Source organism: Balaenoptera borealis, assembly GCF_965194805.1.
Source record: "Balaenoptera borealis genome assembly, chromosome: 2".
Classification (NCBI taxonomy): domain Eukaryota; kingdom Metazoa; phylum Chordata; class Mammalia; order Artiodactyla; family Balaenopteridae; genus Balaenoptera; species Balaenoptera borealis.
In genome coordinates this window covers 161,017,362-161,034,561 of record NC_138867.1, presented here as the reverse complement: position 1 = coordinate 161,034,561, position 17,200 = coordinate 161,017,362, and the positions used below count along the sequence as shown (strand labels likewise).

Below are 17,200 nucleotides of genomic sequence, written 5' to 3'. Positions count from 1 at the left end.
CCCTATCCTTTTGCGAGTTTTGTCTCTTGAGCTCTACCAGGTTGTGACTACCAGGTGAAGGTCAAAGGAAAATCCCCTTGGAATTCTGGCAGGGGGAGGGTGAAAGGAGCAATTTTGAAATACACCAGAGCATTCTGCTGTTCTTCATAAGGCCTGCCCTCAGGAGAAACGGTTTTACCAGAGGCCTAACCTATGGGGTTTTGTCAGAGCCTAACTGACCTGGGGGAAGGGAAATATCCTACCGTGACCCCTGCCGGCCATTGTGTTTCACCTAAGGTGAGGGAAAATACTGAGAGGCACTTGTGACATTCATAGCTGAGGAGCACATGCTCATTGTAAGACTGAGACCTAATCATAAGACTATGCAATGCTTCTATAACACCACATCTCTAAAGGACTATGTACTGCAGTGAATTTCACCAGTGCATCGTGTCTGGATTTTCAAGGAAGAGAAAAGTGAATCATATAAAATGCTTGATTAAACCGAGAAATGGCAGAAAAAGAGTGGAATGTAAAAAAGGAACAAAGAACACTGGCAATAAATATGAAACAGTAACAAATATGGTAGGTATTAATCCAATGATATCAATAATCATTTTAAATACCAATGGTATAAATACACCAGTTAAAAGACAGAGATGGTCACAGAGGATCGATAAACAAGATCCAAATATAAGAAATCTACTTTAAATATGAAGGCACATACAGCTTAAAAGTAAAGGGTTGGGGAAAGCTACATCATGCTAACACTAATTAAAAGAAAGTTTGAGAAGCTGTATCAATCTCAGACAAAGCAGAGTTCAGAGCAAAGAAAATTATCAGACACAGAGGGACATTCCATAACGATAAAGGGATCAATTCTCCAAGAAGACATAACAATTCTTCATGTTTATGTGCCTAACAACAAAGCATCAAAATTCGTGAGACAACAACTGATAGAACTGCAAGGAGAAAGAGATAAATCCACTATCATAGCTGGAGATTTCTACACCGCTTTATCATAAATGGACAAATCCATCAGGGAGAAAATCAGTACAGACATAGCTGAGTTCAGCAACACCATCGACCAAATGGATATAATAAACATCTACAGACTACTTCAACAACAGCAGAATACACATTGTCTCAAGCTCACATGAAGTACACACGAAGACAAACCACATTCTAGGCCATAAAACACACTCTAACAAATTTAAAATGTCAGAAATCATATAAAGTCTGTTCTCAGACTGCAGCGAGGTCAAACTGGAAGTCAAGAACAAAAACAAAGCTGGAAAATTCCAAAATACTTGAAGGTTAAACGGTTCAATTCTAAGCAATACATGGACCTTGCTGTCTGTATGTGAACTGAATAACATGCACAGTGACCAATCACCTACAGACTTTGAAAGAAGGGACCTGATTGTTCACTGACCATGATACACATCTGTCATATCCCGGGTGATTTGTGGAGTTAAGAACTAGCTGTGAAGTTTGTACTTTATGCCCTTCCTCACAGTTAACATGGCAGTAACTGAAATTTGATGGTTTTGTTGTGGTCCTGGGATTATTTAACTAAATCATGGTAACTGAAATTCATGCATGGGCAAACTGTTCAGAGCGAGGACTGCATGTGTAGCATACACTGGGTAATATTCCATTGCAAGAAACAAATACCTAGAAGACTGTAAGATAGGATGAGAAATCATACTCTTGTTATGAGGAAGTCTGTCCCTAAGCAGAACATGAAACTGAGATATCATAAAGAAAAAGGCGAGTTGATTTGACTTGATAAAAATTAAAGAATTCTGCACAGCAAAAGGCAACCCAAACATAAAGATAACTGACAAACTGGGAAACCAAATATAAATATTTGACCATGGATTTGGCCAACAATTCCTCTTCTTCACAATAGTATGAGGAGGGAAAATCTCAGTGAGTCAAACCTCATGAATCAATAGATGAGAGGTTAGACTAAAGTTCTCATATGGTGTGGATTTAATTTTATGGAATGCAACTTACCTTCCAACAGAAAATGTGAGTATTACCAGTCTTATGAAGATCCTTGGCAATGCAAGTAGAGAAACCTTGAGTAACTGTGTGATAGATGCATCTCTTTCCTGTTCTATAAGAGGAGGAGAACAATGAACAGAATGTCTATTTCTCCAGGGCAGAATTCCAATATTGCCTCTGTACCACTGAGCCTTGTAAAACATCGAAGCGGACAGTCTTTAGCAAATCACTCTTAAAGAGTCAAGAGGGAAAGAAATGGAAAGGCTAATGAACTTGCCAATGACCTATGTAGCCCTGACTGCTGAAAACAGCGATGATGGGAAATATGTGATGCCACGTATGTGAAACTTGAAGAGCACAGAGATTCAAATGGAGTAGAGTAGGGAAGAATGCCTCTGATAACCCACCCAAGTTGAATTATTTATAGTCTCAACTGGGAAATGTTGATTAAGAAATGAGAGGAAACAGGCAAGAGCGGCCCCTGAAATTGTGCCTAAATACCTCCAATATTCCTAAGGAATCCCGCGGACGACTGTGTCAGAGCGGAGCTGACAAAGGGAGTATAGTAAGCGCAGAGGTCATGGCCTTGTCAGCCAGCATACGGAGAGCATTACTGATCCTCAGCAAATCATTACTGATCCTCAGGAAAATGTACTGTGACTGGGTCCAAAACCTGACTGGAATTTTCCATAGATGTGTGATATTGGAGATGGGTTTGCAGCTGCACTTGCCAAATCACCTTTGCAAAGCACAGTAGGCCACAGCCAGAGGAGCAAAGGCTGCTCTGCTCTTTCTCAAGCAGAAAAGGATTTTAGAAGTGCCCACTTCTGTCCCACAAAGGATGGGGATAGCAGATTACGAATTAGTGATTAGCACAATATCTGTGATCCCTCGGCTAATTTCCGTCTTGAAGCTGGGATATAAAGATTCAGGTGTTGGGTGATGAGCCACAAGCCGTCTGAACAGGTGCTTAATCAGGACTGGACAGGATGAATTCAGGCCTGGGCATCTGGCATCTGGTTCCAGCCCTTTTCCTGGCAGTTAACCTTTAGACATGTCCCTGACACCTTTGCATCTGTAGCTTTTCGTTGTTGTTGTCTGGTTGTTTAAATGTGTAAAATGGTGATAACACTACTTGGTGGCATATTCTATTTTAAAAAACCTTCCATTACTCCATGCACATCAAACAGTAAATGCGTTCTCTTAGTAAACCTGCATAACAATTTTCTGAACTCTTGTGCTCTGGGCAAGACTTATGAATACAGCAGGCAAATAAAGTGAAAGGTGAGACAGTACATAGTGTTGTATTCAATTGGTTCTTGATACCCAAGTGTGACTCTTCACCAAGGATTATGCTGTAGTTCAGGACACAGATTAAAGTTGTTTAGAGTGTGTCCTAAAGTCTCACTGGCAGAATTTAAATCTCTACTCTGGAAATTGTAGACCTGAGACAAATTGCTTCCCTCAACTTCATTTCCTGCATCTGAGAAAGATAATAGTATCTACCTTGTAGTAGACAGAATAATACCATTGCCCCCAAATGTCCACATTCTAATCCCCAGAACCTGTGAATGTCACCTTAAATGGCAGAAGGGACTTTGCCAGTGGGAATGAAAGTAAGGGTTTTGAGATGGGGAGATTCTCCTGGACTACCTGGATGGACCCAAATGTAACCACTGGTATTCTCATGAGAGAGAGGCAGAGGGAGTTTTTACTCCAAAGAAAATGTGATGATGAAGTTGGGGTTGGATTGATGTGGCCAGAAGTCAAGGAATGCTGGCAAGGAAACAGATTCTCCCTTGGAGCCTCTAGAAGGAGGATGGACGGCCTTGTCAACTCCTCGTTCCAGCCCAGGGAAACTGGTTTTGGACCTCTCTCTTCCAGAACCATAAGAAAATAAGTGTGTTTTGTTTTAAGCAAGCACATTTGTAGTAATTTGTTACAGCAGCCCTAGGAAACTAATGCGTACCTCATAGGAACTATTTCTCCAATTAAAATGTGTGCCTGGAAACACACTTGGTGGCATGTCTGACACAGGGTAGGTACGCTACTGTAGGTCGTTCTCGGAAACTGAAGCCTTGGTTTTGAGGGATCATCAACACCAGTACAGTGGTTGCCATGTTTCTCCTTGTTCATCCTGGTGACAGACCTGGTAGAGAGAGCTCCATCCTTTCCCACAGGACGCCCACCCCAGTACTTAGAGGGAAGAGGTTATGTCTCACTTAAGGCACCTTCCTCTTTTCCTTTCTACTTTTTTTTTCATTCATCTTCATCCAACTGGCCTTTCTAAATTTTAAAGAAAACAAGACCATTTCTCGATGGATTCAGATACTACCCCAAGTTAATATTCCAACCAAGTTCTTGTTCTTCCGGGTCTCATCACCAGAAATTTCTGAGCCTAAATCCTCTCTAGTTTCTAGGATCACCCATTTTCTCATTTCTCCCTTCTCTAGTTCAGAGTCTTGTCAGTTTAGTCCTTTCCCTAACCACAACTTATAATAAGGTGACACAGCAAAGTGATGAAAGTCTAGACGGTCTGGTTTTAGTCCTGGGTTTTTGCCACCTACTTACTGTGTGGCATTAGGCAAGCTATTCAACCTCTCTGGGCCTCAGTTTCCCCCAAAAAAGGTGAATATTACGTACCTACAGGGTTGCCATTATGAGGAGTAAGTGAGTTAACATTTGCTAAGCACTTAGAATAGTACTTGTTGTAGTCTAAGCACTACAGTTGTGCTTGTTAATAATAGTAATTGCAATTCCAAGCGTAAAACTTACTCAGCTTTCTGTCATAACTTTGAAAGGTTGGTCTATCTTTTGGCCGGCGTTTCAGGTAACTGAGTCGAGGCACGGGCTGAGGCATTGCTACCACTGGGTGGTGTGTTCCCAGAACTTGGAACAGCGGTGTGAAATGGGTAGTGGTTCTACTTGGAGACGGGGCAGACTGGACAGTGACGGCCCGGGAAGGAGGTGTGGTGTCCATAGCTTCGGGGTCAGAGGTGCCGCCTGCTGAATGACCAATGGCAGCCAAAGCCGTAAATGGGGGGCTGGGGAAAACAGGGGCAGAATGGACAATGACGGCCCGGGAAGGAGGTGTGGTGTCCATAGCTTCGGGGTCAGAGGTGCCGCCTGCTGAATGACCAATGGCAGCCGAAGCCGTAAATGGGGGGCTGGGGAAAACAGGGGCAGAATGGACAGTGACGGCCCGGGAAGGAGGTGTGGTGTCCATAGCTTCGGGGTCAGAGGTGCCGCCTGCTGAATGACCAATGGCAGCCGAAGCCGTAAATGGGGGGCCGGGGAAAACAGGGGCAGAATGGACAGTGACGGCCCGGGAAGGAGGTGTGGTGTCCATAGCTTCGGGGTCAGAGGTGCCGCCTGCTGAATGACCAATGGCAGCCGAAGCCGTAAATGGGGGGCCAGGGCAAACAGGGGCAGAATGGACAATGCTGGCCTGGGAAGGAGGTGTGGCGTCCATAGCTTCCATATCAGAGCTGCTGCCTGCCTGATCTGAGAAAAGAGAGTGAAAGTGGGAGAGCTTCTCCCTAGCTTCTAACTCTTCTCGAGGTCTAGCACGCACTGGACAGCTCAGCCTGGTGCTGTGACATTCCATTGTACGTGTCACAGAGCAAGGGCAGGCGGGGGCGGGGGTGGGGCGGGGGCCACAGGCAAGCCCAGCCCGTGGAGAAACCTGGCCCAAGGGCAAAGAGCCCGAACCCTTCTGGGACTTCTCGCTGTGGATGGCAGGTGTTTGGCACTGGATGGGCCACCGTGCAGAGACTGTTGGGGACTCTGGAAGCCTTCTCCTCCAGAGCTCACCCTGCCTGGGCACCAGCTCTGCAGGTGTTGCGTTTAATGTTGTCCCAGAGGTCTCTTAGGCTGTCTTCATTTCTTTTCATTCTTTTTTCTTTAGTCTGTTCCGTAGCAGTGAATTCCACCGTTCTGTCTTCCAGGTCACTTATCCGTTCTTCTGCCGCCGTTATTCTGCTATTGATTCCTTCTAGTGTAGTTTTCATTTCAGTTATTGTATTGGTCATCTCTGTTTGTTTGTTCTTTAATTCTTCTAGGTCTTTGTTAATCATTTCTTGCATCTTCTCGACCTTTGCCTCCATTCTTATTCCGAGGTCCTGGACCATCTTCACTATCATTATTCTGAATTCTTTTTCTGGAAGGCTGCCTATCTCCACTTCATTGAGTTGTTTTTCTGGGGTTTTATCTTGTTCCTTCATCTGGTATGTAGCCCTCTGCCTTTTCATCTTGTCTGTCTTTCTGTAAATGTGGTTTTTGGTCCACAGGCTGCAGGATTGTAGTTTTCCTTGCTTCTGCTGTCTGCCCTCTGGTGGTTGAGGCTATCTAAGAGGCTTGATGGGAGGCTCTGATGGTGGGTAGAGCTGACTGTTGCTGTGGTGGTCAGAGCTCAGTAAAACTTTAATCCACTTGACTGCTGATGGGTGGGGCTGGGTTCCCTCCCTGTTGGTTGTTTTACCTGAGGCAACCCAACACTGGAGCCTACCTGGGCTCTTTGGTGGGGCTAATGGCAGACTCTGGGAGGGCTCACGCCAAGGAGTACTTCCCAGAACCTCCGCTGCCAGTGTCCTTGTCCCCATGGTGAAACAGAGCCAGCCCCCTCCTCTGCAGGAGACCCTCCAACACTAGCAGGTAGGTCTGGTTCAGCCTCCCCCAGGGTCACTGCTCCTTCCCCCGGGACCCGATGTGCACACTATTCCGTGTGCGCCCTCCAAGAGTGGGGTCTCTGTTTCCCCCAGTCCTGTCGAAGTCCTGCAATCAATTCCCACTAGGCTTCAAAGTCTGATTCTCTAGGAATTCCTCCTCCCGTTGCCGGACCCCCAGGTTGGGAAGCCTGACGTGGGGCTCAGAACCTCCACTCCAGTGGGTGGACTTCTGTGGTATAAGTGTTCGCCAGTCTGTGAGTCACCCACCCAGCAGTTATGGGATTTGATTTTATTGTGATTGCACCCCCTCCTACCGTCTCATTGTGGCTTCTCCTTTGTCTTTGGATGTGGGGTATCTTTTTTGGTGAGTTTCAGTGTCTTCCTGTCGATGATTGTCCAGCAGCCAGTTGTGATTCTGGTGCTCTCGAAGAGGGAGTGAGAGCACGTCCTTCTACTCCGCCATCTTGGTTAATCTTCCCTATAACAGCCAGAATGTCTCTGGATGAAAATAGAATAAAATTAAAGCAATATTTTTCACCTCCTCATTCCTCTAGTGGCTTCCTTTCATCTTCGTTTCTCTCTCAGTCCAAACCTGGTCAGTCTGATTCTCGCTTTCTGACCACTCTCACTATCTTTTGAAGCACAGAACCGTGAATCCACTCTTCCGATAAATCTAAGATTCATGACATCTTCTGCACTCATAACTGAATTTCTAGACATCTCATTCCTGGGATAAGTTCCATCATTTCAGTTGCTTATAGGAATTCAAGACAACGTTAGTATACAATGTTCTGTTACATATCTTTGTTTTAGGACAAGCATACTGACCTTGAGGTGAGACTGAAGGAAACAACAAATCCAGGAAGAAAGTGTGAAAGAGAACGTGAGAAAAAACTTAGTGAGGGCGATATTCAGAAATAATATTATTCACAGACATAGACAAAATATAAAGCACAGGATTAGAGAAGGGAAAGGAGTCACACAGATTCTGCACTGGCAACAAAAATTAGTCATTTCAGATTTTCAACAAGTGTATTTTCATATTAGATTACACCACTGTACCTTAATGTAAGTTTCTAAAAGAACAAATTTTGTCTAAAATTTACCATTTCCTAGGGCAGGAAAAAAAGTAGTTTCTTAAACACAAAGGAAAAGAAAAGAAGGCTAGCTGCTCCCCTTCTCGTTTAAGTAGCTAACTGTGATCCTACAACGTCAGTCAGCTTAGTGCTATACACACCCATCTTAGAACTGACAACTCCTTTACCCACCCCAGTCCATGTCTTAGACCCAAGTTATCCAGGAGCAAAAGCAGAAAAACACTGACAGCTTCAGTTATTCTGTAGAAAACAGAACTCTAATTCATTTGGAAAATTTTGAAATAATTTTCTCAAATGTGAAAATAATGTTTTCCTAATTACACCCATTATTTCTCATTCCAAATCTATCAAATCCACCCCCAAAGGCACAATCTAAAAGCAATAATGAAGACTATATGGCTCTATACACATCAATTCATTTCCAATACTGCTCAGCAGAAAGAGATGCAAAGTAGCCATGCTTCATATTCCTACCCCAGCACGAAGCCCCTGAGGTTCATTACTGCTTTTCATAACAACAGGCAGTTTTCCCTTTTTAAAAATTAATCAATTTCATTGAAAGTAGTATCGATATTATCCTCCAAATACTTAAGACTTCTAACAGCCAGTGCCACCCAGCTCACCTTCAGGATCTAAATTTTACTTTAAGAATCTAACACAAGAAGTTTATTTCTTGAATGCAAGCACCATTTCAACTTGCACTTTAATGTTTTCTAATATTTCAGTACTAAAACAAGAGTTTTTAAAAACTCATTGTCAGAATAATGAAAGGCAAGGATAACAAGATTTATGATCGCCATCACATAAGATAAATAGATGAAAAACAGAGAAACAAAATGACAAACAAAACTCCTCACAACCACACAGCAAATACGTGGTGGATCCGTGAGAGGCATGTAGGTCTGCTGACACACCTCCTGGACATACTTTATATGTCCTATGATGCTTACAGACTCCTGAAGGGATCTACAAAAATCCACGGATCTTTGGCATTTGGAAAACAGTGTAGAATGCAGACAATGTTCAAAGTCAAAGAGAGGCCAATCATTTATCTAAATGACTGTTCCCAATGATCTTTTTTATTTTTGTTGGTTATGACACATTACGTTAGAATAATTTTAGATCAATGATGACACTCACTGAAATCTCATATAGATGCAAAGTTTTATATGAGACACGAGAAAATCCCTGAAAAAAAAAAAAATTAAGCTTATTCCTGTCGAGAGTGAGCAACCTTAAGGATCTTTTTAACTATTTTACAGTTCAGGAGTCATATTTCACTTTGGCATCAAACTTTAGCTCTTGGGAAAATAAATTTAGGAGAAAAAAAATCTGCATATAGAATAACTATATATAATTCTAATGTTTCCAGGGTCAAGTAAAAACTTGAGGTAACCATCAAAATTTCTATCAAGACTGTAATAAATTATAAGGTGCTGTGCCCACAAGAAACTTTAGGAAGATGGCCTAATAGAACTGACTATGTAAAGCGGTGTGATTTATTCTTCTTTTAAGTGAGATCAGTGAAATTCATCTAGGAGGAAGAAGGAAGAAACAAGCGCCCCCCCCTCCCCCCAGAAAGGAAGCGGAAGCCAGCAGGATCTGATAAAGAACCAGTCGCCTTCCGTTACAACACTCGCAGCATCTCGTTTTCCCTTTTTCTTTTCGTTTTTTTAAACACAACCCATTCTCCCTCAAGAAAGCACACACAGTCACCACACTCATTTCTCCTCTATTCCAGCTACGTCAAGACCACATTCACCAACACTGTCCTTCGTGGATCAAAGATACATGACTATAAATTTAAAAGTAAGGAAATGCTTTAAGGAACCATTTTCCTCATGAATTGTATACTAGTTTACGCCAAATCTATATACAGCTTAATATTAATTTCCCTATGGGAGATTTCTGAAGACATTAAGCTGAATGATCAATTCGGGATTTCTTTACAGAAAAAATATTTACAAATATGAAGATTAAATATGTAGGTTTATATTCTCAGGTTATACTGTGCCATAGATGCCTGAATGTACTGTGATACCAATATAAAATCACAAACATAAAACCCACTTTCCAAATGAAAATGTCAACAAAAATTTTAGGTCAACCTAAGCAAATAAACTTTCAGGATGCAGTTAAAACAGTCAAATATCTAATGATAATAGTAAACATATTCATCTGGTTACACACATTTAAAATGGAATACATGAGAAGATAACGTTAATTTGGAAATACTTCCTTCCACCCCCAGTCACTGAAATAATTTTATTCACTCTCTTTGCGCACATCTTCAGTATCAATTCACCAAAGGAAGAAGATGTGCCATTACTTTATGTATTACCAAGAAATAAAAAAAATATACCAATTAAATCACGCCATTATTTATTCACGTATCCCAGTTTCAGTGATGTTAAAATGTAAAAATACAAGTTAGAATTGGTATTTCACTGTGACAGAAGAGGAGAGAGGTTATCTATACTTTTGTTTAACCTGCAGATAGAAAAGTAATCCTACTGAATTATATTAAATAAGAATATTTAATGCATATGCGTTTACTTATATTTTTACAGAAAGAAAAGTATATGGGCAATGGTAAACATATTACAAACATATAGAAGAAACAAATATAAAAATATATTCAATATAACAAACAAGGGTATAAGGGACTATTAAATCTCCATCTGTTTGATCAACGGTCTGAATGTGCGGGGGATGGAAAGATAAAAGTGAAGAAATGTGGGATGATTAGACAGTAAAATGAGAAAGGAGCTGTGTCTCTATGTTTTAATGTATGTATTTATTGGGCCCACAACAATGTACAGTCCTGGGACAGAATGTGATAGATACTATAACAAAAGCACACACACACACAAAAAAAAAAAAAAAAGGAAAGAGACATTACTACCTAAGAGAGGTCAGTAAAGTTTTTTTTTTTCCCCCAAAAAAGATAACAATTAAAAGGGGTCAAATCCCCACAAATGAATAAGGGGAAAGAAAATTTTAGTCAAAGAGAAAATACTCAGAAAAAGCAGATAACAAAAAAGCATTCATCTCCTAATTCTAAAGCCCAGTTTTAAAGAAAACAAAGAGTTAAATCTACTAATAGCAGACCAAAAGTTGGAAATATCTTGTAAACTCTAAGTTTGCCAACACATTGTGAAAGATTTATAAAAAATAAAAATAACTCCATTTTCATTACATAAAATTTCAGGTACTAGTAAGCTTTAAAAGCAAATAAAAAAACTTAAAAGGTCATATCCTCGAGCCATGAGGATTTATAAGCCTAGCAACTATCTTCCCTAAATTCTCCAAATACCACCAGAGAAGTACTTTCTCTTACACATGCACGCGTGCAAATAACACCACAGACTAAATCTCACTCCCGCATGATGGGAAAACGACCCCATTCTTTGTGTTCAAGCTCAGTTCATTATGTTGATCTTGAACTACAGAAGTATAGATTCCTCTCACTTACCAAAATGAGGTTAACAGTTACTGCTGTAGCAATTTAGACAGTTAATTCAGGGGCTAACTACCTTGAGCCTGAATTCTGAGCAAACTGGGAACACCCTTGCTTTAAAAAAAAAAATCAAGCAGCTCCAAATCTTATGAATACATCATATACCAGTTGTTTAATAGAGCCAGCTGTTTATAAACCAGAATGTAGTTCCCTTGGAAACATTATAAACACAGGTTAAGTTTTCTTGCTAGTCCACAAAATTTAAGTTTAATCATGATGTAAAAGCCTAGAACTAATAGTTCTAGATGAGGTCTGGAAAAGACAGTTAGCAAAGAAAATGAAAGCAATCATCACAAAGCAGAAAAACTAAGCTTCCTCCTAATAAAAACCTAATATAAATCTACTTACGAGACTGGCCCCAAAATGTGCTTGTGTACCTATACGTGTGTGTGTGTGTGTGTGTGTGTGTGTGTATGTATGTATGTAAATAACAACACTGATTCCTGGTTCTCTTGCCTTTGTCAGAATAGTACCAGTAGCAGCACACTATCCTGGCTTTCCCTCTCCGTTTTACATCTCCATCTACGCTACAGTTCTAGGACCTAAAATTAGGAGCCTAGGATCCAAAACAACCTGCTAGCCTTCTATCCAAACAACCTCTCAAGCCATTATCATTTAATACTGGTCACAAAAATTAGAAGACCAGACTTAAGAGTCTGAAGTTCAAGAAGAAGCCCCTTTTCCGTAATAATTCTGTATCCTGGGGCACACATTAATTGAGTATGTTAAGTATGACTTCCCAGGAGAGCTCAACCAGACCGCAAATGGAAACCTCCTCACTGAAATTTCTAGGTACCGGCAAGCTGTGGAAGAACGCCTCTGCCAGCATTGCCTACAGAGGAAAAGTCCGCTCCTTGCTGGAGCTTTCGTCTTCTGAGGCTAGATGATAAACTCCTGGAAGGCAGAGATTTTGTTTGCTTTGTTCCCTGTTGTGTCCCCAGAGCCCAGAACAGTGACCAGCAAATAAGAGCCTTCATAAGTAGAAAAATTCATTCATTCATTAATGAAGAAGGAAAGGGTATATACTTTGTGGCAAAGAGGAGAGTGAGTTACGGAGAGAAAAACTAAACTCACAGATTGGCTATTATTCTCAAGAGCTTGATAACTACAAATCTTACTAACAGTAGTGTTTTTAGAGATGCATAGTTAAAGGGAGAGTAACCAGGTAAAAGGAATAAGGAATAAAAAGAACTTTAGGGTTTTCAAAGATTAAACATGTCTAAGAAAACATGTCCTTTCTTCTCATCTTTTTTTTTTTTTTAAATTTATTCATGTCTTTTTTTTTTTTTTATACTTTTTTTTTAAAATTAATTAATTTATTTATTTATGGCTGTGTTGGGTCTTCGTTTCTGCACGAGGGCTTTCTCCAGTTGTGGCAAGCGTGGGCCACTCTTCATCGCGGTGCGCGGACCACCTCCCACTATCGCGGCCTCTCTTGTTACAGAGCACAGGCTACAGACGCGCAGGATCAGTAATTGTGGCTCACGGGCCCAGTTGCTCCGTGGCATGTGGGATCTTCCCAGACCAGGGCTCGAACCCGTGTCCCCTGCATTAGCAGGCAGACTCTCAACCACTGCGCCACCAGGGAAGCCCTCTTCTCATCTTTTAATCCCTCTTATAAATTTCAAAACACAACCCCAAATGAAATCTACATCCATTAAAGTTCCAGTTTTTATATTCCCACAAATCAGGAAATACAGTTAAATCCAAATTTCTTATGAATTATTTAAGTTACACAATAATATTCTATTATTCTTTACATCACTGAAAATTCCTAACTTTCATAAACCAAAGGCAATCCTTGATACCTAAATTATGTGAAAAATCAGAAGATGGGTGTCATTCTCCAAACATAAAAGTTTCTAAGTGGGATGCTGAATGTAATTTAAATAAACCTCACATTAGAGTAAATTGAGGATTTCTAGTGCAAACACCAAACTCTGCAGATTCATTAGTGCTTCTGTATCAGAAAAAAAAAGGTAATAAAGCAAATACAGAAGCAAAATTATGCACGGGGGATAATGCTCCCAGTATACTGCCATGGCATGGGTATTTAGCTAAAGGGACATGAGTGAAAGAGCAGACAACAAGCAATTCTTTCAGGAGTCTGAAAAGATACTACTATCAGAATTTCATCAGCCTACATTACTAAACATTTTAAACATTATGCCAAAGAAAAGGCTATTCATCGTGCATCTAAATAGAAACCATAATATGCTCACTTGAGAAGAGAAATATTCAATTTACATTTTGGGTTCCTCATGCTAATCGAAATCAATCTACTTATATAACACGTCAATCTTTAGGTTTGTTTTTACTATTATTTTCTCCCTTAAAATCATCTGTGGAGACTATCCAGAACCACCAGGTGATGACTTTCTTGAAGTGTCAACCTGGGTAGGCTACAGCACCCAGTTAACTTAATCCAACACTAATCTACACGTTGCTATGAAGGTATTTTGCGGATATAAGTAAAGCCTACAATCCATTTAAGTAAAGGAGATTACTATCCCAGATAATCGAAGTGGGCATATCTCAATTCTTTGGAAGGCCCTAAAAGCAGGTTTCCCAAGGAAAGAAAAGAAATTTTGCCTGTGGACCACCGTTCTGGCCCATGCCCACGGGAGTTCTATCCTGCAGGTGATCTCCTCCTGACAGCTTTCCCATACACATTTCAGACTCGCTTAGCCAGCTGCTGACAATCATGCAAGACAATTCCTTGTAATAAAACGGATATATATGTATCATATATATATAAATATATGTATGTATCTCTCCTACTGGTTCTGCCTCTCTGGTTGAACTCCAACTGATACACACCACAGTACGGAATATAAATTTAGAAATAGTACTTCTTCGATTTAATTGGGAAAAATATTTTGTATTTGCAGATGTATGGGTAGGCCTACATAATCCTCGTTTTAAAATTGCAGTAGCTCAAGACACTGGTACAACACTAAATCATCTGACAGGAACTACTATTGTTCTGGAAGAGCAGTGTAAGGGACTATTTGTTTTTCTCAAGACCACAAAGAATGAGTCTGGGAATTCTTCATGATTTAATCTAAACCTATTAATATTGGAGAATCTTACATAAGTACTAGGAAATTTTAAAAGAATAATAAGAATTTTCTTTAGCCCAATGATAACATTCTGCTGTCATTTTTGCACTTAGAAGGTGGCTGAACACCCAGTAAAAATGCATGCTACTTCCTGAATCAGGGTGTGGCACTACAGCTGCATCGCCTGAGAGGCTACTACTTAAAGGGCACTCCAGCAAAAGAACCACCACATAAAAGATGGGCTAGAAACCAAGAATAAGACAATTATATCCAACAATATCAGAATCTTAGCAGAGAGAACACATACTTTATCCACAAGCAATGGACCTAAGAGGTACTGTTCAACTGGATATATAACCGGCTGGTCTTTAATTCTGATCAAGCAAAACCCCCAGCAAGCCCCAGCAGCAGCAAGAGTGGCAGCAGCAACTCCTCGAGTACACAACTGTAGCCTTACTTAACACTCACTTTCCCAGGAAGTCCCAAACAAACCCCCCCGACGGTGCAGGGACAGAAATGTGGCGTGGAAGGTACAAAGTGCGGGAGGCTGGCTTTCTGAGAACAGCATGGCCAAGAGGGATATGAACACAGACAGACACAGAGACCAAAACCCCAATGGAATAGGACCAGGATAAGACACGCCAAAAGAAAGGTGACGAAACTCAGATGATGAATGACAGGGAGCCAGACACCCACACCCAGGAAACAGTGGAACAGCAACATAAGAAGCAAACGGTTAGTAAGAAACACAGCAGCCACGCACACGCAGCTCAGTACTAAAACTCTGGGAAGAAAAGGTATAAAATAATTCCAATCATCTTTTATTCCCATCTTAAACTATGCTGCTCAATAACAAATTGCAAAGCCAGTAGCAACTGAGTTTTTAAAACTGTTTCTTTTCTCAGTAGCCAGGAAACTGTGTGTCGAATCTTAAAAGAAGATTACAATGTTACATGACCAGAGGACAAAATTCTATAGTACTTGTTCAAATTTATAAGTAATATTCTGTGGAAAGAACAGATCATTTACAACTCTTTCCCAAAATGTGAGAAATATAGTGGCTAATAAAAGCTATCTGGTGTGCTTTGGATATCAAATATAGATTTAATTCTATTTCTTACTCTCGTTCAAATCACGTCCATCTCCCCAAATCAGTACTGGGTCCAAAAATGAATTGAAACATTTTTCAAGCAAGGTATCTGGAATAGCAAGCAATAATTTCAATGCAGAGCTCTAACACAAAAAAATCAAACTGAAAAATAAAACTTTATCAAGAAATTTCTTTTCTGAAAGACTGAAATACATTTAGTGGGAAGTCACTAATCCATCAGAAGTACCGTATTTTAAAATCTATGAAATTAAAATTTGAATAAAAGTCTGATTTCAAAAAATAAATAAATAAATAAAATAAAAATAAATTACATCTATGAAGTACTGCTGTTGATTTCAGGGTGACACAAAAGCAAAGAAAGGCATGTACTTATGTAAGTATGTAACGAGAGAGAGTGTGTGTGTGTGTGTGTGTGTGTGTGTGCACGTGCACGTGTGCTGGGGGTAAAGATGCAGTGCAAACAGGGAAGACATACAAAAAACATACATAATCTAATCTTGAGACTCTGATAATTTGTTAATTCTGACTTAAAGAATTTTATCCACCCATCTTATCCAGAACCAGACCAGAAAACATGAATAGAGTTAATATCAAAATAAGAGGAAACAAGTGAGTAGGTGATCAGCTCATTCATTCACACTTTTCAACTTAGTGAAGAAGAATTGTGAGGGTTGGACTTTATCCCTTTAGTTTTTTGAAAATCAAAATTCTATGGGTACAGAACAAGAGGAAAAAGTTACTTCTAGGGGAAAATATCAAGTCTACCAATATCCTAAAAATTTAAAACTTAGTAAACAACTTATGAAAGTAGTCTACTACTTCCCAACATGCAAGAGCATGAAAATAAAATACTTCTAAGAATCAGGCTCAAAGGAGTCACACGGATTAATGACTTCATTCTGTCACTGCCAGTCTCTCTGACTGTTCAGAATACAGTGATTAATGCAGTTCTACTGGAAGAACTATTTCTATGCACTTGTGAATTTATGTTAAATACATGGTGTAAAGGAAGAGGCCAAGAGGCATACGCTTTATCTTTAGTACAAAATACCCTAACAAGAAAAAAAGGCAAAGAAAATTCCAAGAGAGCTATCTGGCTGGTTCTGTTTAAACAAAGCCCATTCTGAAGAAGTCAAAGTCAGAGCTCAATAAAAAATCACATCCAGGGGGCTTCCCTGGTGGCACAGTGGTTGAGAATCTGCCTGCCAATGCAGGGGACACGGGTTCGAGCCCTGGTCTGGGAGGATCCCACATGCCGCAGAGCAACTGGGCCCGTGAGCCACAACTGCTGAGCCTGCGCGTCTGGAGCCTGTGCTCCGCAACAAGAGAGGCCGCGATAGTGAGAGGCCCGCGCACCGCGATGAAGAGTGGCCCCCACTTGCCGCAGCTAGAGAAAGCCCTCGCACAGAAACGAAGACCCAACATAGCAATCAATCAATCAATCAATCAATCAATCCTAAAAAAAAAAAAAAAATCACATCCAAGTCTCCTAACTTGTCCTCAAAATGTCCCTCCTTCTAAATTTGACCTATGTACCAATGTAATAGCTTGCTTCTCCACAATACAGAGTCTAAAAATTCACAGCCCAAAAGAGCAACGGCTCAACATAAAAGGTCTAAACCAATTAAAAATTTTAACTCCTTAAACTTGAGGTTCATTTGTTCCTTAAACAGATAAATAAATAATGAGAGAGCAAGTGGCTATCTGCACTCTCTTGATTAGCCAGTAGAAAACTTTAACTTCTTAATCAA

General features: G+C 40.5%; 1 protein-coding gene across 18 annotated transcripts in view; it reads right to left on the bottom strand.

Moving 5' to 3' along the window:
- Positions 1-17,200, bottom strand: part of LOC309623755 (ELKS/Rab6-interacting/CAST family member 1-like) — a 128,963-nt gene that overhangs the window by 54,648 nt on the left and 57,115 nt on the right. For 3 of the 18 annotated variants that reach the window (XM_082380910.1, XM_082380920.1, XM_082380921.1), the window contains exons 1-2: positions 4,768-6,967; positions 2,002-2,104 (exon numbers count right to left, since the gene is read on the bottom strand). The exons of 9 other annotated variants lie outside the window; for them this stretch is intronic. In XM_082380910.1, coding sequence (XP_082237036.1) covers positions 2,002-2,104; positions 4,768-5,599 — 935 coding nt within the window. In that variant the 5' untranslated portion in view covers positions 5,600-6,967. 6 more of the 18 variants (XM_082380912.1, XM_082380911.1, XM_082380916.1 and 3 more) reach the window with 5 other exon arrangements.